This window comes from Patella vulgata, chromosome 2 (genome assembly GCF_932274485.2).
Source record: "Patella vulgata chromosome 2, xgPatVulg1.2, whole genome shotgun sequence".
In the NCBI taxonomy this organism is placed as follows: domain Eukaryota; kingdom Metazoa; phylum Mollusca; class Gastropoda; family Patellidae; genus Patella; species Patella vulgata.
Genome location: NC_065880.2, coordinates 12,857,270 through 12,881,603, shown reverse-complemented (window position 1 = coordinate 12,881,603; position 24,334 = coordinate 12,857,270). Strand labels below are relative to the sequence as shown.

Genomic DNA, 24,334 nt, shown 5'->3' with positions numbered 1-24,334 from the left:
CATGTTTAAGAATGTACGAATTTTGTCAAGCAAAAAATATATGTATTAAACTTACATTCTTGATGAGCTGAAGAGAAATAAGTCAGATCATCTGGATGAACCAAATCATAGCCAGATTTAGGTGAAAGTTCATGATCAGCATAACCAAACATCACTTTACCTCTGAAATTATAAACCCAATTGTATGAGATACATTAAGACACCCTATTATTATATTATCAGTAAATTTAAATTTGAGGTGAAGACAGCTATTTTTACTGCAGGTATTTTTATTTTAAAGGTATAATATACAAATAGTAACATAATTAAGTAAAAAAGTTAATCGAACGTCTTTATAATGGACATGTTATTTCCTTTCTTTCACAAATTATAAACGATTAATAAGCAGTTGAAACATAATCTGGTGTTGTGTAGGTTGGGGAGTCTCAGTGATGGGATTTCTAGATCCTTCTATTAATGAGAGAGAGACAGAGAGAGAGAGAAAGAGAGAGAGAGAAAGAGAGAGAGAGAGAGAGAGAGAAATGGGGTTTAACATCCACTTGACACAAACTATGTCATTTCGGGACTAACATATGGGCATGGGGGTCTTTAGCAGTGAGAGGAAACCGGAGGACCTGGAGATAACCCATGAGGATGTACAGGCGACCCTACTCCTTGTCACATAAAACCGTAAAACCGGGGAATCGTACAACCATTCAGTCATCCAACCCCCCACTTCTATTAATGAGAACACCTCTATATTATTATAATCGAAATGGTGTTAAAATGGGGCAAGTTTTTAACTCAATATCATCCACAGTCTTCGACATTGCAAACATGACTTATTTGTCAATTTAAATCAACATTGATGTTGTTATATTACCATACTTTGAGAAACCGGGGCCTGATTTTTGGTAACAAATGTTTTCAGTCTTTGACACACACATACCAAACAATGTTTTTTTAAAGGAAATGAAATGGGTTTCAACGACCTACTGTTTTGTTTCGACTAGGCTAATGAAGACGGACATATGCGAAATAGTGTGTTTTCAGGGAGATTTTGCCCGGACAGCAGCAATATGGCCTACTCTTATTTCAAATTCCAAATCAGGAAAATCCTGATGAACATTGTTGGCTAATACTGGCATCGAACACGGGACCTCAATGGTTAGCGAGACAACATATTACTCACTGAGCGACCGCAGCTCCTTTTTTGAAAGACAAAATATATTATCTAGTTACCTGCTATCCATAGTAATAGGAGAAAAATCCATCTTATGTTTGCTTTTAAAAGTTAATTCTCTTGAAGGTATGTCAAATAAAGACAGAGGACCAAATGGACAACAAATAGCAAATAATGCCAGTTGAGGTTCTTCTGTTCTGTTACCATTACATTGTCCATGTAGAACACGTAACCACCCACTAATTTCTAATGTCTGAAAAAAAGAACCAAAATATACAATTATGACTTATACGTATAATATCAAAAACACATATTTAAAGTAGCTAAGTCTCTAACTCAATATCATCCAAAATCTTCGACATTGAAAACACAATTTATTTGTCGATTTAAATCAACATTGATGTTGTGATCTTAACGTGGAAAAGATGGCCTTCTGATATCCAATATCTAAAGACAAAATAAACATTTTACAATTGGTACACAAATTGTGTACCATAATGCGTTTCAGCGTTATTTGTAATAAGGGACTCGAAAAACGAGGCTAGGCATATTCCACAAGTTATTCAAACTGTAACGTTATATTCTTATCTGGAGATTGAGAATACTGGTGTATTTCACCGAACCTAACTGATTAGAAATTACAGTAAAAACAGAAAAGATTGAATGTAAATCAATTTATATACATTCATATTACATTATTGTATGCGTTGCGACCCATTTGTGTCAATTTCTAGGTCCCAAATATTAGCGACTTTGCTCCTTTAAACAAATTATTGGTCGAAATATTATCAAAATCAGCCAATCCTAATGAGAGTTATATATGTTCACCTAAAGTTTCCATTACTTTCTATTGATTTCATGACATCATCATGTCTGCCACCTATTGAACATCGAGGTCAAGATGGCGTCTAACCGAGGGGTTTTTTTTGTCTAGATTACTATATAAAGAACACCTTTCAGCCATTATTTTTGTTACATCTAAATAGTTGTCTGCCACAATAAGGCTTTAGAGAACATATACATTATACAAATGGGTCTATGTGTAGAGCTGGAATCACACCACTAAATTTTTTGTAGAGTAAATGGTTGAACATTATCAGATAAGGATAAAAATGAACAACCCCAAATATGGTCTGGATCAAATACTTCAGATTAAAGCCACAAACAAGACATTAATACAATATATGCCAGTTTTGGGCAGTTTTCTATTTTTTGTTAAAACAATATATTTTTGTACTATATTTAGAACAGTAATTTGTTAAAGGTAAGATTTAGAGAAATAGTTGGTGATCTTGCTATAATATTTCAAAAATAAATAATGAAAAATGAATATATTGAAAATTTCATTCAAATTACTTTATTCTGAGCGAAGTTATGATTGTTTGAAGATGTAGTGTAGATTGTTTATTATCGTAGCAACGGTAATGAACAACCAAGACTTAGTCCTGATTATCCATTTTCTCTTTAAATTTTTAAATCTCAGGGCTGTTCTAATCCATGTAAATCACATGCATCCGATGATCTAGAAAGTTGATTATAGGCTTGTCATGTGAATAAATGTCAAAATAATAATTCATATAACATTTGAAGTCAAAATAAAGACCTGCAATAGGCAGATTCTTACATAATGCACCTTTAATCATTTTCTAAAATCTTATCAAAAATAGAAACAAATGTGTTAAGCAATTTCCGGTTAGAAAATTTTAATGAAAGTTAATCACTTAATAAAACTAGCATATTTTCCAACAGAGTTATAAAACCTATTCAATTGTTACATGAACTTAAATAACAGTGCAGTAGTGTCAGATGTTCTAGAAAGATTAAGTCACAATGTTCTAGATAGATTAAGTCCTGATGTTCTAGAAAGATTAAGTCACGATGTTCTAGATAGATTAAGTCACGATGTTCTAGAAAGATTAAGTCACGAAGTTCTAGAAAGAGTAAGTCACGATGCACTTCAGAAGCTACTTTTAGAAGGTCAATCACACACAATGCCATTCATGCAAAAAATAGATAGAATGTTAAAACTTGGAATATTTTTTTTCATTAATTTAAATTCTTTTATCCAGCTTATTTCTGAACAAGCCTGTCCCACCTATAAGTTTTGAGTAAAATCTTTTGATGGTCTTGTCTACGATATCACCCTTGGTGGAAGTGGACGTAACACTCCAAAAAACGAACGAACTATTTTGATTGCTTTTTTTTAAAAATAATTAAATCCAACCTGGGAGATTGTGTACTGTCGATATTTTGGCTTTGTTTTCTTAATCATTTATTGTTAAATAATCAATTTAAGCATGGATTAAAGAATGAGGAATTGTTGACAAAATGCTTGATCTGGATATAGACTTTAAACTCATACTTGTATTTGTAGCATTCAATGACACCATATATTTTCCAAATGGGTTTATGTCAATCCAGACATATTACTCCTAAATGACTCAATCTACTGAACAGGTTAAACTATCTGTTTTAACTAATCAGCTACAAGATTTTAATCAAAGAAAATCATTTCGGGACTAACATATGGTCATTTCAATATTCCACTTGCACACAGGGCTCTTTACTTAAGGGAGAAAACCAGAGGACCCGGAGAAAAACCATGATGACCCTACTCCTTGTAACATACAAGTTGAGAATCGAAACCATGGCACTTGAGTCAATAACAGAACTTACGATTTTAACGTGCGCACATTAAACCATTCGACCACCCAAACCCCCGATTTAAGAAGAAAAGAAACACAAAGTATGAATAGACCAAAAGCAAAACATGTTTGATTTATGATATCTAAAACCATTCGGCCACCCAAACCCCCGATTTAAGAAGAAAAGAGACACAACTTATGAATAAACCAAAAACAAATGATGTTTGATTTATGATATCTAAAACCATTCGGCCACCCAAACCCCTGATTTAAGAAGAAAAGAGAAACAAAGTATGAATAAACCAAAAACAAAACATTATGATGTCTAAAACTGGTAGATTTAAATGGTTTAATACTTACAATAAAACCTGAAGTATTGTCCAGAAGACATCGAAACCTGACTGTAAAGGAGCGATGGAGGTACATGTGGTTTTCTGTAAAAAATTCAAATAAGAAAATATAATACAACTGTATAACATAGAATTACAGCATAACCCTATATATAACACAAATGTTAAAGAGAGAAATGGGGTTTAACGTCCACTTGACACAAACCATGTCATTTCGGGACTAACATATGGTTCAATTTTATTTCAATAATTCACATGTGCTTAGGGGTCTTTAGCAGTGGAAGGAAACCGGAGGACTCGGAGAAAACCCACGAGGTTGGACAGGCGACCCTACTCTTTGTCACGTACAACCGGGGAATCGAAGTTATGTAAGTTGACTCAATAACAGATCTTATGATACAGCACGCACGCGCTAACCAATTGGCCATCCAACCCCTCCCCCCAAATGTTAAAACATGCTTATTCTTAATATGTTATACAAGAATTTCATTTTAAAAAATGCATATATTTGGTTAGTGCCAGTTAGCACTTTATAAATTGTGGGAGTCTGGCATTTTGACTCTTGTACATGTCGCTTTATGCAAATGTGACATTATTTAACAATTCCTATTATTTAAAATATAATAAACCACAAGAGACTTCCTAAATACATCTAGCCAAGGATTAAAAACCAAAAAGTGTTGGTTGACTTATCTATACAATTAAAGTTTCCATTTTAGATGATGTCAATTTCATAATACTAGCCTATATTGTTTGTATGAATGTATTATTTGTGTGTTCACGTATGTAGTATGTATAATTAAATGTATATGATTATGTCTAAGTGTATATGTATGCATGCTGTCATTAAAAATACATTATGAAAGAGCTAAATCTGCCTATTGCAGGTATTTCTTCAGGCCTGAAATGTTATCTAAATTATTAATTCGACATCAATTAACTTATCCAGACCTTAATCAACTTTTTATCATACAGACTTTAGTAATGATGATCAAGGCTAGGCCGAAAGTTCAATGTCATCGCTGTGTTTTTTATTGTACCAACTTTAGTAATGATTATCGGGGCTAGGTCAAAAATTCAATCGCTAAATTCTTGGTTCAGAGTGGATCAATTTGACTGAAAGTTTCAGCAAATTCCCTTTACATTATCTAGTTTTTAACTATTATTGTGAGAACTGTCAGCTCTTTATCTAATCTCCCATAATGTATCTTTAATGGATGTTTTGATGCAATAAACGGAAAGACTGTTTGACTATATGTAGGGTACGATGTATGGAGATGTTGACACGCTGTATATTCAAATCATTAATTAATTTCTGTTTTAAAACCATTTTTGTATGTTCTTATTTCAAATTTTTATAGTCATTTTGCGATTTTTATCTTCAGTGGTACATTCATATTCAATCTGTTTAACAAAAGCCCGTCATTTCAGTGGTTCATTCATATTAAATCCGTTTAACAAACAAAAACCCCTCATTTCAAGATTTCATTCTTTGTGAACATTGAGTTGGTATTGTCTATATATAAAAATAATAAAATTGCCTTTTCCAGGATTTTTAAGCCTCACATTTATCAACAATGTGACAAGGATTTTCTTCCCCAATGTAGGAATCACAAACCTGGTAGGAGAATTTCATGTAAAGACATATTGGATTTTTCTGGTGGTAGACATGAGCTCCATCCTAATTGACGTTTAAATTCTTCTCTATCTTCAGAGTGTATTAACTCCATGACACTTTGATGGATGATATCGGACTGAAATATAAAGACTTTGAAATAACATTTCCAACATCTCTCTTATATATATCAGTATTTTTGATGCACAGAATTGGAAAGAAAAACATGAAAAATACTTAACCTAGCAAACCATATGTGGGGAAGGGGAAGGGCAAGGGCATTACAGAATTTCAAGATGAATTTGCTTTTTAATTTTTAATGTAGTAGCCATTGAGAGATCTGCAATTTGATTAAAATACAGATCCCATTTCGTTTCGTTTTCTGTAGTTCAAAATTTCGTTTTATTTGTCTGTACTACACTAGGATCTGGAGGAGTTGTTATATAACATGCGTTCTGGATGGTGTGAGGGATTAGCCAATGAAATAATCTATTACGGCAAATTCTTGGCGTGCGACTCACGGAACTGTGGGTAAATCACTGGAAACGTCAACGCTGATGGATTAATCAATGTCTGACGTCTAAGGGTCAAAAGCTGCTTATACGACCCCTGATACGACCTTCCCTGTACAACCGGTCAGATCTTCATGTAGTGTAACGTAGGCCATCGAAAATATAAAAAACGAAACGAAATATAGATCTGTATTTGAATCAGATTGAGTGATCTGCCAGTAATATATATAGATATATATGTATCGTTATTATTATATATATATCTATGTAACCGTATATTATCATATGTATTTTTATTATTATATATTCTTTGATTTAGGCCCTGCAGAATAATATTTGTGATTAAGGTTACTTCACAAAAAAAAATAGAGTCGGATGGTGTGCAGAAATCCAGGACAAGACCGATTTATAGAACCTCGGAAATTAGAAAAAATATCTAGGGTTGGCGATTTGCCTCAACAAAGTAGGGTTGGTGGGATAACCATAAACACTGGTATTCTTTTAGGGGGCCTAATATTAGAAATCTGTTTTTATAGAGAGAGAGAGGGACAGAAATGGGGTTTAACGTCCACGTCCACTCGACACAAACTAGGTCATTTCGGGACTAACATATGGTTTAATTTTATTTACATAATTCGCTTGTGCGTAGGGGTATCTGTTTTTATATCTATTAGGGGGTCACGGTGGCTAAGTAGGTAATAATCTGGCTCGCTAGCCTGAACGTCTGGTGTTCGATCCCTGCATTGGCCGAGAAAATTCATCCAGATTTTCCGGCGTGGTTTCCCCTTGTCAGTGATGCAGGATGGAGGGCCTGACAAGGACAGCTATCTAGTCATTTGGATGGGACGAAAAACTGAGGTCCCATGTACACATTGACATGCACGTAAAAGATCCCTTGATAGTTGGAATTCGATATAATACTAGGTCGTAGTGTCGCTGTCTGGGCAAAATTTCCCTCCTAGCACACTATAAGGCGTATGCTCGTCTTCATTAGCCCAGTTCGGAGCAGAACAGTGGGACGTTAAACCTCATTTCATTTTATTTCATTTTATATCTATTATATTCTCCAAATACAGAGTGATATATGTGTAAGAACTATGTGTAAACGAGTTTTGAAATGGTGTTAATCACATTTTGTTAAAGATTACCTTGAGTCCCATTTGTTACTTAATATAGTCAATGAACTATTCAGACGACTGTATTCAGAATCACAGAGTAACATCTAACCTTTGTGTCATCAAAGCAGTGCATTTCTTTTTATAGTGTTAATTTAGTGAAAACTTGTTGAATATGTTATATACAATGTTAACTGTCCATTATAACATTGATAAAAATCTTTTTCATGTTTTGTGTTCATTGTTAGGACTGATCCAGTGATGAAAGATGAAAACATTTATGATATTTAACAATATGATGAGAAAACTAGACAACAGTATAATACTGCATTGATTACCTTTGACTTTTTAATACTCGAAGTTAATTGAAAGGTTTATTTTTCCACTATAAATTTAAATAGTATATTTAAAGAATTATTTTGTTACTAATAGTATATAAAAATTTAAGGATTTATTTTGCCATTAATGCCAATAGTGTATCTAAAGTTTTATTTTGCCACTAATGGAGAGAGTAGAGAGAAGGAGAGAGAGAGAAATGGGGTTTAACATCCACTCGACACAAACTAGGTCATATCGGGACAAACATGGTTCAATTATATTTCAATAATTCACTTGCACATAGGGGTCTTGAGCAGTGGGAGGAAACTGGAGAAACCGGAGGCAACCCACGAGGTTGGACAGGCGACCTTACTCCTTGTCACTACAACCAGGGAATCAAAACCACGCCAGTGGACTCAATGACAGACCTTATAATACAGCGCTTACACGCTAACCATTAGGCCAACCAACCACTAATGTAAATAGTATATATAAAGATTTATTTTGCCACTAATGTAAACAGTATAACTAAAGATTTAGTTTGCCACTAATATCAATAGTATAACTAATTATAAAGATTTATTTTTATCACTAATTTAAATAGTATAAGCTTATCTATAAGCTAACCATTAGGCCAACCAACCACTAATATAAATAGTATATATAAAGATTTATTTTGCCACTAATGTAAAGAGTATAACTAAAGATTTAGTTTGCCACTAATATCAATAGTATAACTAATTATAAAGATTTATTTATATCACTAATTTAAATAGTATAAGCTTATCTAAAAAAAAATTTTACCACTAAATATAAACAATATATCTAAATATTTATTTTGCCACTAATGTAATATTTTCTATAAATATATAAGATTATTAAAGATTCTGGTATCTGCTACATTTAAACTTTTATTTCATTAAATTTAATATTAAAGGCCCACTTGATTTGAAATGAAATGAAATGGGGTTTAACGTCCTACTGTTTTACTCCGAACTTGGCTAATGAAGACGGGCATACGCCATACAGTGTGCTATGAGGGGAACCACGCCGGAAAATCTGGATGAACTTTCTCGGCCAATGCGGGGATCAAACACCCGACCTCCAGGTTAGCGAGTCAGTGTCTTACCCACTTAGCCACTGTGACCCCCCCCCCCCCCCCACACACACACACACTTGATTCATTACTATATATAAACTGTTTGTATGTACTACAATTGAAATCTGCTGCCAAATTAAAAGGTGTTGCAAAAAGGAATACTCTGTGGAAAAATTGACGATGGGCTTATCCTGGATTTGCTATGCTCCCTCCCCCTCCAGCAGTTTCTCTTCTCTACAAGATCCATGTCTGGACATTTTTTTTGCCTTCAAAACATGATTGAAATAGAACAAAATTATCCTTTGTTATCTGAATAAATCTGATTTTCTATTCAATGATTAAAAAAGGTCTGACACACACACACACACATACAAAAAGTTTATTCTTTCTGATCTCTGCTCAGAAGTCAATAGAGATTGCTTCAGTCATTAACTCTAGGCTTGGACATTAGTCTCCAAGAAGCTTTATTTAGTGATCTGACATTAAATAAAATATAGACGGCTGCAATACGACTAATTAATCGCTGTTTTCAATCCTACAATCAATAGAGTTCGCTTTCAGGTATAAATCATGGTCCCTCCTGTCACAATAAAAAGAAAACGAAATTCATTTGCAATAAGTACATCCCACTGAGACTAGTGATTACAGACACGTTACATTGCACAATGAAAGATTTGACAAACAAACTAAATAATGTTGTAGTTGTGTGTGTGCGAGAGAGAGAGAGAGAGAGAGAGAGAGAGAGAGAGAGAGGTTCAACATCCACTCGACACAGACTAGGTCATTTCGAGACTACCATATGGTTCAATTTTATTTCAATGAATCGCTTGTGTGTAAGGGTCTTTATTAGTAGGAGGAAAACCCAAAAGTTTGGACAGGCAACCCTACTCCATGTCACATACAACTGGGGAATCGAAACCACGTCAGTTGACTCAATGACAGACCTTATGATACAATGCGCACATGCTGACCATTTGGATGTTAAACCCCATTTCTCTCTCTGTCTCTCTTTCTCTCTCTGTCTCTTTTTCTCTCTCTCTCTCTCTCTTTCTCTCTCTCTCTCCGTTGTGATGCTCAGTCGTCCTTCAATATCCAAATAGTTGTTAAGAATACTTTCATGCAGTGATGTAAAATAACTACTTACTTGATGAAAACCTAAATACTGTTCAACAGTACGTGAAGCAAAAAACACCTCACCATCACATGACACAACAAATAAAAAACCATATAATGCCTGTAACAAAAACATAAACAAATTGAATAACCAATATTTTTTTTCACACAGAAAGTCAACAATATCTAAAATTACACCATATATACATCATTTCAATAATTCAAATTTTAATTTGTATTACAACTTTTTCACAAAATTATAGATAATAAAAAATGAAATGAAATGGGGTTTAACGTCCTATTGTTCTGCCCCGACTGGGCTAAGGAAGATGGGCATATGTCATACAGTGTGCTATGAGGGACTATGGCCTCCTCTTATATGGAATTCCAACTGCCAAGAGATCTTTTATGTGCACGCCAATGTATACACAGGTCCTCGGTTTTTTGTCTCATCCGAATAACTAACCAGCTGTCCTTGTCGACCCTCCATCCTGCACCACTGACACGGGGAAAACACGCCGGAAAATCCTGATGAACTTTCTCGGCGATTGCAAGGATCAAACAACCGACCTCCAGGCATGCGAGCCAACGTCTTACTCACTTAGCCACCGTGCCTCCCTATCGATAACAAAAGACTTACCTGTAGAATACTCTCTCCCTCGGAAAATCCGGGTTCAGTAAAAAGATGAGATCGACCTAAAAGATGATTTTCGATTCCATATCTAGATGGTAAAACTGCTGGAAATAAAAAAAAAACCAGATTCAACTGTATGTTATCTTTTTGAATATGTTTCATCTCTTTGATTTTTAGACACTGGCTTCCAATGTGCTATTACTTTCAATTGGTCTCTAAACAGTGTATTAATGATGTTTATTAAACAGCTATGTGATCATATCATGCGATTGTTTAATTCTATAATGGTTGATATCATCTAAATACACTGTATAAAATAAATTACCAATACTGCTCAATTCTAAAACACATGTACATACAGATATTGTGAGAACCATCATGTGTTTATATATTGTGAGAACCACCATACATTGTGTTCATATGTTTTGAGAATCATCATACAATGTATTGATATATTTTGAAAACCATCCTACAATGTGAGCATCACCTTCTGTGTGTTTATATAAATGTGAGCCTAATCATACAGAGAGAGAGAGAGAGAGAGAGAGAGAGAGAGAGAGAGAGAGGGTTTAACATCCACTCGACACAACTAGGTCATTTCAGGCTTAACACATGGTTCAATTTTATTTCAATAATTCGCTTGCATGTTGGGGACTTTATAGCAGTGGGAGCAAACCGGGGGACCTGGAGAAAACCCACATGGTTGAACAGGCAACCCTACCCCTTGTCACGTACAAACGGGGAATCAAAACCAGTTGACTCAATGACAGACCTTATGATACAATGCGCATGCACTAGCCATTCTGCCATTGTGTCGAGTGGACATTAAACCCTTATTTCACACTCGCTCTCATTTGATATTATGTTTACATGACATGAGATCCACCAATCAATGTGCTCATATCATCTGAGAACCACTATCCAATGTGTTCTTATAACGTGAGCATAATCAAGCAATGTGTTCATAGTATGTGAGAAATATTTTAATTATCAATGGTCTTAAATTATTGGTGCTCACATTATCAGAAACAATGACCTAGCCCTGAACCCCAGATGAATACAATATTTGAATTCATTAATAAAATTGTTATTTCATCATTCATGATTCAACCATATGTCATATAAACCAGGATAGTCAAAGAACACTTTCTTTAATCAACCTTTTATTGCAATGTATTGTAAATGTATTCTTTCTTTACTGCTATTTAGATTCAGTAATTTACAAAATTTGGATTCATTAATAAAATTGTTATTTCATCATTCATGATTCAACCATATGTCATATAAACCAGGATAGTCAAAGAACACTTTCTTTAATCAACCTTTTATTGTAATGTATTGTAAATGTATTCTTTCTTTACTGCTATTTAGATTCAGTAATTTACAAAATTTGGATTCATTAATAAAATTGTTATTTCATCATTCATGATTCAACCATATGTCACATAAACCGGGGTTGGTCAAAGAACACTTACTTTAATCAACCTTTTATTGTAATGTATTGTAAATGTATTCTTTCTTTACTGCTATTTAGATTCGGTAATTTACAAAATTCAATTCATCAACTTAGATTCAAAATTTGGGTTCATTAATAAAATTATATTATCACCATTCATGATTCAATTATTTTCTGTGTAATTGTAGTGTTCTTCCTATATTCTACTTGTATATATAATGTATATGTTTTGTAGTTTGGGAGTGACTTCCCAAACTTCCCACTTTTGAATTTATCCTGCTATTACATGTATACTGGTATATGTCTTTGTAGCTTAGGAGGGACTTATGGAAGATTAGTTTTTTTGCAAACTAAATAAGTTGTCTCATTAAATAAAGTTTTTATTATTATTATTATAATTCAATCATATGTCACATGACCCTGGGTAGTAGAAGAACACCTTTTTAAAATCAACATTATATTGTCTGCCATTGTATGTCATTGAGTCAACTCCCCAGTTGTACGTGAAAAGGAGTATAGGGTCGCCTGTCCAACCTAATGGGTTTTCTCCGGGTTCTCTGGTTTCCACCAACTGCTAAAGACCCCTACGCACAATCGAATTATGGAAATAAAATTGAACCATATGTTAGTCCCGAAATGACCTAGTTTGTGTCGAGTGGACGTTAAACCCCATCTCTCTCTCTTTTTGATAATGTAAATGTACTCCTTCTTTACTATTATTTATATTTAGTAAAATAAAACAATGGATGCCAACATGGAGATTCTATTTTAGGTTTTACTAAACAGTAATTTACTAGAAGGACGTGATTTATTGAGTAAAGAAAGAGTCTAGTGTGGAACGTGTGGAACTATAGAACATAATTAAATACAAAGCTCTAGACACAAACTTAAAACAAAAGACATTTTCAGGAATAATTAAAGGAAATATATTGTCAAGGTTCTAGCTCTGAAAATGATGGAATGGTATGGGTTGGTGTCAAACAAGAACGCCGTTTGGTTGAATCTAATCAACCGAAGTGAAATTTTATACTCTCTAGTTATTAATTACATGAAATCTAAACAGCTATTACCTTTCAACAGAACTAAATGTCTGGGTAATTAGACTGTGCCAGTTAATAGAGTTTTATCTCCCATCTTGGTGGTAGTCAGCTTTTATTTATTCAATGAATTCAATGAATTCAATGAACATTACTTAACATAATGGTAATAGTCTTTATTAACAATGGCATTATTTTAAAGGATTTCAACAAGTTTGTTTTACTTTGTTTTAATATACAGTAATAGTTCAAATATAATACCATCACCATTCATCTAAAAGTTGGTTTTGCTATAATATATAGTAATAGCGAATATATTATACCATACAAACATAAAAAGTATTGAAAATAAAATGAAATGGGGTTTCACATTCTACTGCTGTGCTCCGACTGGGTCAATGATGATGTTAGTGTTTTATGAAGGAAATTTTGCCTGGGCAGCAGCACTATGGCCTCCTCTTATATCGAATTCCAAGTGCCAAGAAATCTTTTACGCATACGCCATACAGTGTGCTATGAGAGAAATTTTGCCTGGGCAGCGGCACTATGGCCTCCTCTTATTCCAAGTGCCAAGAGATCTTTTACGTGCACGCCAATGTGTACATGGGTCCTCAGTTTTTCTTTCCATCCAAATAGCTAGACAGGCCTTTCGTCCTGCACCACTGATAAGGGGAAACCACGCCATAAAAATCCTGATGAACTTTCTCGACATGCAGAGATCGAAAGACCCAACCTCCAGACTAGCGAGCCAGCATCTTACCCACTTAGTCACCATGGCTCCCCATTCAAAGTATCCTTTAAATGTCAAAATTATCATTTGTATTATTCCTATGGTTGATTTTAATGGTGATGAAAAGATACATAATTTGATACCAACAAAATAATATATAATTATCATTGTACTATGCAAAATATACAGTTTTAGATTATTGATGCCTCTTTGGAATTTTTTTTTTTAAGATTCATTGAAGATTACTAATCAGACTTCGTGTTTACAGACCTTTTTGTCTTTCCATACTAAGTTTTTTTAAAAATATTCTTTGAGTTACATAACCCTGTTAAAGCAAATCTTATGATGATTTCCAAAAAGGCTTAATATTTTCATTTGAAATATCAGAAATTGAGTTACTTAATATTTTTATACATTTTTATTGTTTGAGTTACACATAAATTCCATTTTTTTTAATCAATGCCCTGTGAAATCTTGGACTGCTCATTTATGTCATATGCAAATCATCCATTAATACATAAAAATATATGGCTCATAAAAAAGGAAATTAAGAGGAAAAGTAAACAGTCAATTTAAGTGAACTTTAAACTGGGCAAATATTTTTATATGATTTTTTTCTTGCTTTGATAATAAAACAATTCCATTTAATTGGGCCATAATGGAATACTTAAAAGTTTTAAGTTATTTGCACAAGAACCCTATTATAGAAAATGATCAGGCGGTGCCAAAAGAAACAATAATTTAGATCATTATCAAACATTTGTAAGATATAATTTGCATTGTTGATTAAAACGTTGTGCCAAGTTGCTCACATAAACTCATGGAGTCTGTTATTATTTAGCAAAATATGACGTTTAAATATGAGGGTGTGAGAGAGGGTATAATTTACTCACAGAGAGAGGAGCAATTTCCTAGTCATTGAACGGCCAGTGAAAGGGAATCAATTATATTATAGGGTAATAGCGGCCATGGAGAAGAGAGAGTTCCAGCATTATTTATTTGCAACTTCAGTATTTTTTTTCTCTGAAAAAAGTTTCATTATATGCAAACTTTGACATTAAATCTGATCATTATTATTTGATTTATTGATGAGGCTACAAATGGACGCAGTGCATATTAATGATGGTAAAGATATTTGGGGTATTTTTTTCATTTTATAGTTTATTAATCCAGGTTGTATTTATTTCAAATGAGTCAATATTTTTTAAAGTATGCTATTCAAACTAACTAGAATTACATACCTGTAAAAATAAAATATAGTCCGGTCAGTTAATGGTTTTTTTTATATAATGAACCAACTTATTTCATCTTTTCTGACCTTACAGAAATGGTGTACTGTATGTTTTTCACCTATTTGTTGATAGCCTTAAAGATATTTCTGAAGCTGGTTTTAGCTTTAATGGGAGTGCCATATTTTATTATAATATAATGGACTTTTTGCCGCTTTATTTAAAGAAACTTCAAGAGGTAACTGTTGAGATGAACCTATGAATATGAGGGAATTATAAAACTTGGATGACCCTTTGTTTAATAGAAAAACGTTAAAATCAAAAGAAAAAAAAACAGAAAAGAAAGTAGAAATTACACAAAGCTGAACAATTCACATAGGCGTAGGAGCTGATGGGATGATGAGCCTGTAGCCCCCCCCCCCCTCAATTCGGGCGATATATTTCTATTTTTTAGGCACAAACATCAGAAAATGAGACCATTTCATTTGTAAGATTCGGGCAATGTATTTCTATTTTTTGGGGTACAAACATCAGAGAATGAGACCATTTCAATTGTAAAATGAAATCGGTTGCGGTTTAAATTTTGAATACTTTAATAAAGATACAGTATGTGAGATTCAATATTGAGTTGGCAGTTCTCACTATAATAGTTAAACACTAGATAATGTAAAGGCAATTTGCTGGAAATTTCATTCAAATTGTTCCACTATGAACCGAGAAAAAAGTGATTGAATTTCTGCCGTGCCTTGATCATCATTACTAAAGTCAGTACAATAAACAGCATAGTCTCAATTATCCATTTAATCGTTAAATGTGAAGGAAAGTTATGGAGTAAATCCGCTCATAATCCACTAAAGATCGCAGGCTAGCGATGCCATCTAGAGTTGATTATGGTCTGGATAAGTTAATTAATGTCTAATTAATAATTTAGATAACATTTCTTGCATAATGTATGTTTAAGACCTTGCATAATAACTCGTTTTAGTTAATGATTGATTCATTCTGAAAATTCAGATGACAAAGAAAATTTTCAAGAAAATAGCCTCAGCCCTCTACGCCTATGGAAATTCAAATTATTCATAGACTATTAACTCGTTTTAGTTAACGATTGATTCACTCTGAATCGGGTGACAAAGAAAATTTTCAGGCAAATAGCTTCAGCCCTCTCCCCCCTCTCCCCTCAACTGAGATTGGCCCCCAACATCTATGGCAATTCATAGGCTAAAGTTATTCATATATATATACATTCATTTTCCGCCCTTTGTTCTTAGACTATTAGTGTCAAAATAATTCTGAGAATAATCAATCCTGATAAAATTTCTAAAAGGGCTTTTCGTTTTTATAAGCAAGCATAGCAATTTATTAATGATTACTTTGTGAACCTGATCACTGGATACACGTGTATAAAATAATTAAAACAGGTGCTGAAACTTGTGCAGAAAGGAACACAATCCCAAGAGTCTTTGATTGAATTTTATTAATTTCTTGATTGCTGTAAACTGAATTGGGTCAATTAAACAGAGTTCTACCTGATCCATTTGAGGGTGTGATCAAGTGTAAGAAGAATCTGATGAAATGGATATTATATTGATTGCCTTCCCCCAAGTCTGTAGGTGTTCCTTTCGTCCCAATATACCTTCCGTCTGCCACATTTAGTTTATGTAGAAAATTAATTAACTAATACAAGTTGAACAAAGATGGAGAAATATATCTTTTATTAAGATTGTCTAATGTACAATGACGCTATGCGAACACAGGTATATATAGACGACCATATGAATCAATATCTACAACCTAATAACTGACCAAGATAAAATTTTCAAAAATGCCATGTCTATATATGGAAATTATACTGGAGAATTTTTTCAGTTGAATTTTATATTTATTTTTTGATTTATATCTAAAAGTCAAAGAGAGAGAGAGAGAGAGAGAGAGAAATGGGGTTTCACGTCCACTCAACACAAACTAGGTCATTTCGGGACTAACATATGGTTTAATTTTATTTCAATAATTCGCTTGCACGTAGCGGTCTTTAGCAGTGGGGGGAAACTGGAGAACCCGGAGAAAACCCATGAGGTTGGACAGACGGCCCTACTCCTTGTCACGTACAACCAGTGAATTGAAACCACAACAGTTGACTCAATGACAGACCTTATGATACAGCGCACACATGCTAACCATTCGGCCATCCAATCCTCCCAAGTCAATCAGATGATGTAATAAGACTTACATCACAAAGAACAATTCAAGGAAAATAGGCCAAGATATGTGATCAACCTTTGACAATTTATACGGAAGAACTGTATCAAACAATTAATTTGCCAAAATGAAAACTTAAATATACATTATGGGAGATTGGATAAGGAGCTGGCAGTTGGCACTATAATAGTAAATGTCAAGGGTATTTGCTGAAAATTTCAGTAAAATTGATCCACTCTGAACCGAGAATTTAGCAATTGAATTTTCGGCCTAGCCTTGATCATCATTACTAAAGTCGGTATGATAAAAAACATATCTCGATTATCCACTTCATGATTAAATTATGAATGAAAGTTGAGCAGCAAATCGATTCCTAATCTAGCAAATATTGCAGGCTAGCGATGACATCGAGAGTTGATTATGGTCTGGATTAGTTAATTAATGTCTAATTAATAATTTAGATAATATTTCAGGCCTAAAGAAAGACTTGTTTCTATATTGATTAAACATACATTATATAAGAGCTAAATCTGCCTATTGCAGGTCTTTCTTTAGGCCTGAAATGTTATATAAACTATTAATTAGACATTTATAAACAAAACAAGACCATAATCAGCTCTCGATGGCATCGGATACTCAAGATTTTAACTAGATTAGAACGGATTACAATTTAAAAATTTAATTTAAAAATGGGAAAGCACACATCTTGTCAAAACTACAAACAGTGATAACTTTGGCTCAGAATAGAGTGATTCGAGTGAAATTTTTAATATTTTCATTTTGCATAATCTCTTTTTGTGCTATTATAGCAAGAATGGTTAGCTCAATATCTAAATCTTACATAATGTATCTTTAATTCAACAAACTATCAGGCGTATACAACTCATTCATATCAACTGAATATATGAGTTCATCAATTAGCATATTGTTGTATCATAAAAATGGCAGGGAACATAGCCATCAACAAATATTAGTTTTAAGAAACCCTTTCAATGTTGTCCTCTACAGGTAAGTTTCATTCAGGCATAGCACATTAATACAGCTGAACAATAAGCCCCCCATTCGTAAGGACTCGTGGCTCCAACAATAGAACACTACGGCAATACGACCTCTCAAATCAGGTCTCGTCAAAGCAGATAAATGTTGTCGTTTGTACTGTGTTCTGCTTCAGTGCACATGACTTACTACTATTCAACATGGCCCCTTTGTTCTACGGCTGCCTAGCATCGTCTGATGAATATCTAATTATTGGTTTATTGTCTACAAATCATTTTTGTCTTCATCTGTGTTTGAAAACAAGGGCACTATCAATAATGTATGTTCCCTCAGATTTATGGCATTTCCCAGCAGTATTTCATGTAAAACTTCTATTTAACACAAATGTATAACATTTCATGTGATGAGAATTTCTAGAGCATGTTTTGTTTGTGACAATAGAAATAGGCTAACATGTAAACTGTGCATGCTTTATTGAATAACATGGAACTAGTGTGTATGGAACTCTTCTAGATCTATTCCTGCCAAATCAAATACAAATTTATCTTAATAAACCTGTCAATCTCTACACATAAAGACATGTTAAAAAATATTAAATAAACTCATAAATTCAACAAACCAGAAACACGGCTCAACCCTCCACTTTATTACTTTTTTGTCTTCAAAATCATAGTTAAATAGAGTATTCATTCTTGGAACTGAAAAACTGTCCCCTGCTGTTTGGGATTTTGGGGTCTAAAAAGACTTTTTGAATTTATGATAACAAAATACAGTGTAACCGAGTTCAATGAGGTTGCAAAACCTTTAGAGAAACCTGCATTAATACAAAACTCTAATAACCTTTATTATTTACAACCCATTGTTTTTAAAAAAGGGGGCCTAAGCACTATCTGACTGAGTACACCCTTACTTATGGTTATCTCTTCTTTGGCAGAGCATATAATCTGTGTGTCATTAATATAGTTTCAGAAAAAAAATTCCATATTCTGAAAACTGAATCACTTATTCGTGTTACCTGTGCCATTATGTGGACCCTTATAAACAACAGAAACCTGGGAATTTGTCCTGTTCTTTTTATGGTAAATTTAATACTATTTTTAAGCATGGGTAACTTATGTACGTCTGCGATTCGACTTGGGGGAGGGGGACCTACACACCAGTTGCTCTTTAACTCTTGAACTTTATTACCACTTCTAGTCTATGATTCACCCTTAAAATCTTGAAATGCATAAAAACTATCTGCGTAGAATACACCCTTAATGTCTTGAAATATATAACCACTTCTACTCTATGATACACTCTTAAAACCTTGAAATATATAACCACTTCTAGTCTATGATACACCCTTAAAATCTTGAAATACATAAAATTTCTTGTGCACAATACACCCTTAAAATCTTGAACTATAGAACTAAATCTATAAGTATTCTACTTTCCTTCATATCTTCACAGGAAACAAAAGATAATCTATACACTCAATCATTATTTTACAGCAACAACTTCCTTCTAAGCAACATAAACGAAAATGAAATGAAATGAAATGGAGTTTAACGTCCTACTGTTCTGCTCCTAACCTGGGCTAATGAAGACGGGCATACGCCATACAGTGTGCTATGAGGGAAATTTTGCCCGGACAGCGGCACTACGGCCTACTCTTATATCGAATTCCAACTGCCAAGGGATCTTTTATGTGCACGCCAATGTGTACACGTGACCTCGGTTTTTCGTCCCATCCGAATGACTAGACAGCTTTCCTAGTCAGCCCCTCCGTCCTGCATCACTGACAAGGGAGAACCACGCCGGAAAATCTGGATGAACTTTCTCGGCCAATGCAGGGATCGAACACCCGACCTCCAGGCTAGCGAGCTAGCGTCTTACCCACTTAGCCACATGATCCCCAGCAACATAAACATGATCTTTTGTCTTATAATAGTAAGTACAGGACAACGCCACACAAAACCAAAACTCATAAGACAAACCTGTGGACAAGAATTACTATTGATGCTGGTATTTATTATATACATTATCCAATGTCAAATTGTCTATTAGAAAAGTCAAACTGAAGCAGAAGATAAAGGTATAAAATACTGAAATCGATACCCCTACATAATTATATGTTTTTTTAAATTCATTTTCTGTCTCTATCAGTACTATTAAAATCTGTCAAGAGAGTAAATGAGTAATTCTACAAAATTAAATAAGAGTTCTTTTTTTTTTAGTGAAAAGCTCTTTAATAATGTTGTCAAGTAGAGAGACATTGAGTTTAAAATGAAAGGATAATTGAAGACGAATACAACTCTAGTGAATTTATTGGACATTATAATTGTCATAATTGTGTTAAGATTATTTCCAAAGGAAACTGTCACTGTTGCCATCTCCCTCGATGATCAACTTGAAATGGACACAATTAACAACTAAGACAAACACGGACGGCTAACTTTTGTCATATTAATTCAATATCTGCAGCTTTCATACAGGCCATTATAACCACAAATTGAGGTTTACTCGACCAGTTGCAGTTTCATTTTTTCCTGTTTAATCATAAAGTTAATGATTGACGGGAGCCTAATAGCCACTAACTGCTACTTTGAAAGTTGATCATTTGAAGATAATAGCACAAGATTATGGCAATTGAGATCATCATAAATTCAATCAGAAAGAATTTCCTACACAGCAGGCACATTCTGAAACAACTAAAAAGGATCCACAAATATCTTCGGGGGTTTTAGGATTTTTTTCAAATAATACTTTCATTTGATTTAATATTCATGAAGGCATAAATGTTATGCAGAGCAGTGCCAGAAAATTTAACAAGCGGTTGCCATGCAAAATACGCCCACAATTTGCAAGAGACAGATAGAGAACAAGCTAAAAAAACATTGTGATTTTTCGTAAACTCAGGGGCCATAATCCAGGAAGTGATGGTCTCAAATGAGTGAATATCGAAAGGGTCGCTTATCTTTCGGATATGAAGATATATTTTAAGTGTCATCCAAATCAGACAAAAATTGTGACCTCTTAAGGTCCACTACCTTCATATTACATACTTTTACACAATTTGCATACAAGAAGCAACTATTTTGTCAGACAGTTTAGTTTCGATTTTCCTGAAATTTGAACTCAACCTTCATTATGGTACAACAGTGATATATTTAAATAGTTTTTAAAATCAAATATAAATTGAAACCTCTAGAGTGTCCACAAGCTAAAAATTTTATTTTTCGTACAATCAGAGGCCATAATCCATGAAGTTACGATCCGATACATGCCAATATCGAAAGGAACCAAGATCTTTGGGAGATAAACCTATATTTCAAGTTTCGTCAAAATCAGATCAAAATTGTGACCTGTAGAGTGTCCACAAACAAATTATGGACGGAGGGACATACGGAGCAACAACAATATACATCCACATGAAAATGTGGACCTATAAAAACAACAATTCTACTTTTTCTATTGTTCTGACATGGATTGAACTTTTCTATGAGTTGGTAATTCTGTGATAAAACTATAAACCAAAAGTTACAAAAGACGTAACATCAAAGTTTTCCCATTTAATTCCTTTTTTATTTAATTAATTTATATTTTATCAAATTTTAGAAATGGTAACTTTAAAAAATAAAATTCATGAAGTTAGTATTAAATTCTGTGATAAAATCATACAACAGAAATTAACACAGAGAGATACATCCACATTTTTTCATTTCATTCCTTTCTTTTTTATTCATTTATCTTATCTAATTAATTTCAATTTTATAAAATTTTAGAAATGATAACTTGATCAATATTTTTTTTAAAATAAATTAATAAATTCAAATCTTATTTAATTAATTTCAATTTTATAAAATTTTAGAAATGATAACTTGATCAATTTCAATTTTTTTTTTTAATAAATTAATAAATTTAAATCCTCCATCTAGTTCCTTTAATTCAGAACAGCCATTTCCTTACTTCTGAAACAGTACATAGTTCATTTGAAATATTGTTTTTGAACTCAGCAGCATGGAAATCTTCAAAGACAACTATAAAGCCACATTGATTTTATTTGCTAGAAAATGATGCACCAAAAATAAACCAAATTAAGTCATTTAATTGCCAAGATGGAGGACATATCTATAATCTTACAAATAATCACAAGCGCTGGCTATGCCTTCTGTCAGACCATTTGTCAGAAATGAAATTGTTTGTAATTGTCTTTGTGCTATTGTTTGTAAAAAGCAAAAACTACACTGTGTGTTATAGTTACGATTATGATGTTTTCATAAAGTTTTGCTGAAATTAGATGATGGCTATATATAAGGTAATGGGTACTTGTAGATGGCTTTTTGATAGAGTATCAGTTTTAACTAAAGACAAATGAATAGAAACAATCTGTTAGATATTTGTGTGTGAAGTCACCTGTAACTTTAGTTAATCTCTTTACCCATAAATCACAGTTCATGCCACATGATCAGATGGTAGAAGTTAATCATCCATTTCACTCTAGTTGCTCTACACCAACAATAGCGTTACCCTTTCATTTAATTCAACTTCTGTTTCATGTCAGTCATAGCAAACAGAGATTCTTTAAATAAAGGTACACTTTCAACTTTCGGAAATGAGGGTGTTTTGTTAAACAGATTGAATATGAATTTGAAATAAGAACATACAAAAATAGTTTTAAAACAGAAATTAATCAATGGTTTGAAAATACAGTGTGTCAATATTGTCTATGCATCGTACCCTACGTATAGTCGAACAGTCTTTCCGTATGAATATGATAAAAGATAAGATGTTTATTGCATCAAAACATCCATTAAAGATACATTATGGGAGATTAGATAAAGAGCTGCCAGTTCTCACTATAATAGTTAAAAACTAGATAATGTAAAGGGAATTTGCCGAAAATTTCAGACAAATTGATCCACTCTGAACTGAGAATTTACCAACTGAATTTTGGGCCTAGCCTTGATCATCATTACTAAAGTCGGTATTATAAAAAACATAGTCTCAATTATCCATTTCTTGATTTAATCATGAGCAGCAGATCGGATTCTAATCCAATAAATATTGCAGGCTAGCGATGACATCGAGAGTTGATTATGGTCTGGTTCAGTTAATAAATGTCTAATTAATAATTTAGATAACATTTCAGGCCTAAAGAAAGACCTGCAATAGGCAGATTTAGCTCTTGCATAAGAGCTATACTATACACCAGAAAACACCGAAAAACACCAGGAAAACACCGGAAAACAACCAGCAAACTACCAGAAAACACCATGTTATACAGAATACCGGAAAACACCCTAAATACCGGAAAACACCCTAAATAGGTGAGAAGGGCTATACTATAAACCAGAAACTAACCCTAACCCAAACCCTAACCCAGGCACACAGAGGACCAGGCTCCGGGTTACCTATTTAGGGTGCCAGTCTCTGGATTACCTATTTAGGGTATTTTCCCGTATTTAGTGTGTTTTCCGGCATTCAGTATAGAATGGTGTTTTCCGGTAGTTTTCCGGTAGTTTTCCAGTGTTTTCCGGTATATAGTATTGTCGTTGCATAATGTATATTTAACTTTTTAAATTTAGTCTGCCCATCAATCTAGAGTTTGTTTTAATTTTGTTTTGGGTTTTCATTTGGCCATATTATTGTAAGATCTGTACCCTTTGGAGAGTGTTGGGTTTTGCTGTCCTTATTTTGGGTTTAAATTTTGCTGTTCATCGAGTTTTGTATAGGCTTAGTGGATAGAAGGCCCTCTAGCTGTTTCTGAATGCTAATCATTGCTAACCAAAACACATGGTTAGCAAACTGAACAATTGTCTCATCTAGGTGAAACTCAAAGAGGTCTATGGAAAAGTTTAACTAGTAATATTTGAACACAGGCAGCAAGATAAACCAAATTATGTTGCCGGAAAATTGATTGCCTTAATATTTGTTTTCATTTCCTGTCAAATGGGAGGTTATCAAAAGTTTTACCGGGCCAGATGTCACATGATCACACATAGTTTACATTATGGATTAATTATGGGTTAAAGGGACCATCCCGATTTTAACAGAGTCTCAGAAATAAAAGTCTGTGTACGTATGAAATTTATTTAAGTGCCAAAAATAGAGGAATGGTGTATTGAGTCATTTGGACGTG

At 33.5% G+C, this 24,334-nt stretch overlaps 1 protein-coding gene across 1 annotated transcript in view; it reads right to left on the bottom strand.

The window, feature by feature from the left end:
* The window catches only part of LOC126810627 (uncharacterized), a 43,755-nt gene that overhangs the window by 5,456 nt on the left and 13,965 nt on the right, over positions 1 to 24,334 (bottom strand). The window contains exons 3-8 of the mRNA XM_050535809.2: positions 10,570 to 10,667; positions 9,961 to 10,050; positions 5,776 to 5,911; positions 4,168 to 4,241; positions 1,222 to 1,415; positions 56 to 162 (exon numbers count right to left, since the gene is read on the bottom strand). Of these exons, the coding sequence (XP_050391766.2) occupies positions 56 to 162; positions 1,222 to 1,415; positions 4,168 to 4,241; positions 5,776 to 5,911; positions 9,961 to 10,050; positions 10,570 to 10,667 (699 nt within the window). The remainder of the gene's footprint in view (positions 1 to 55; positions 163 to 1,221; positions 1,416 to 4,167; positions 4,242 to 5,775; positions 5,912 to 9,960; positions 10,051 to 10,569; positions 10,668 to 24,334) is intronic.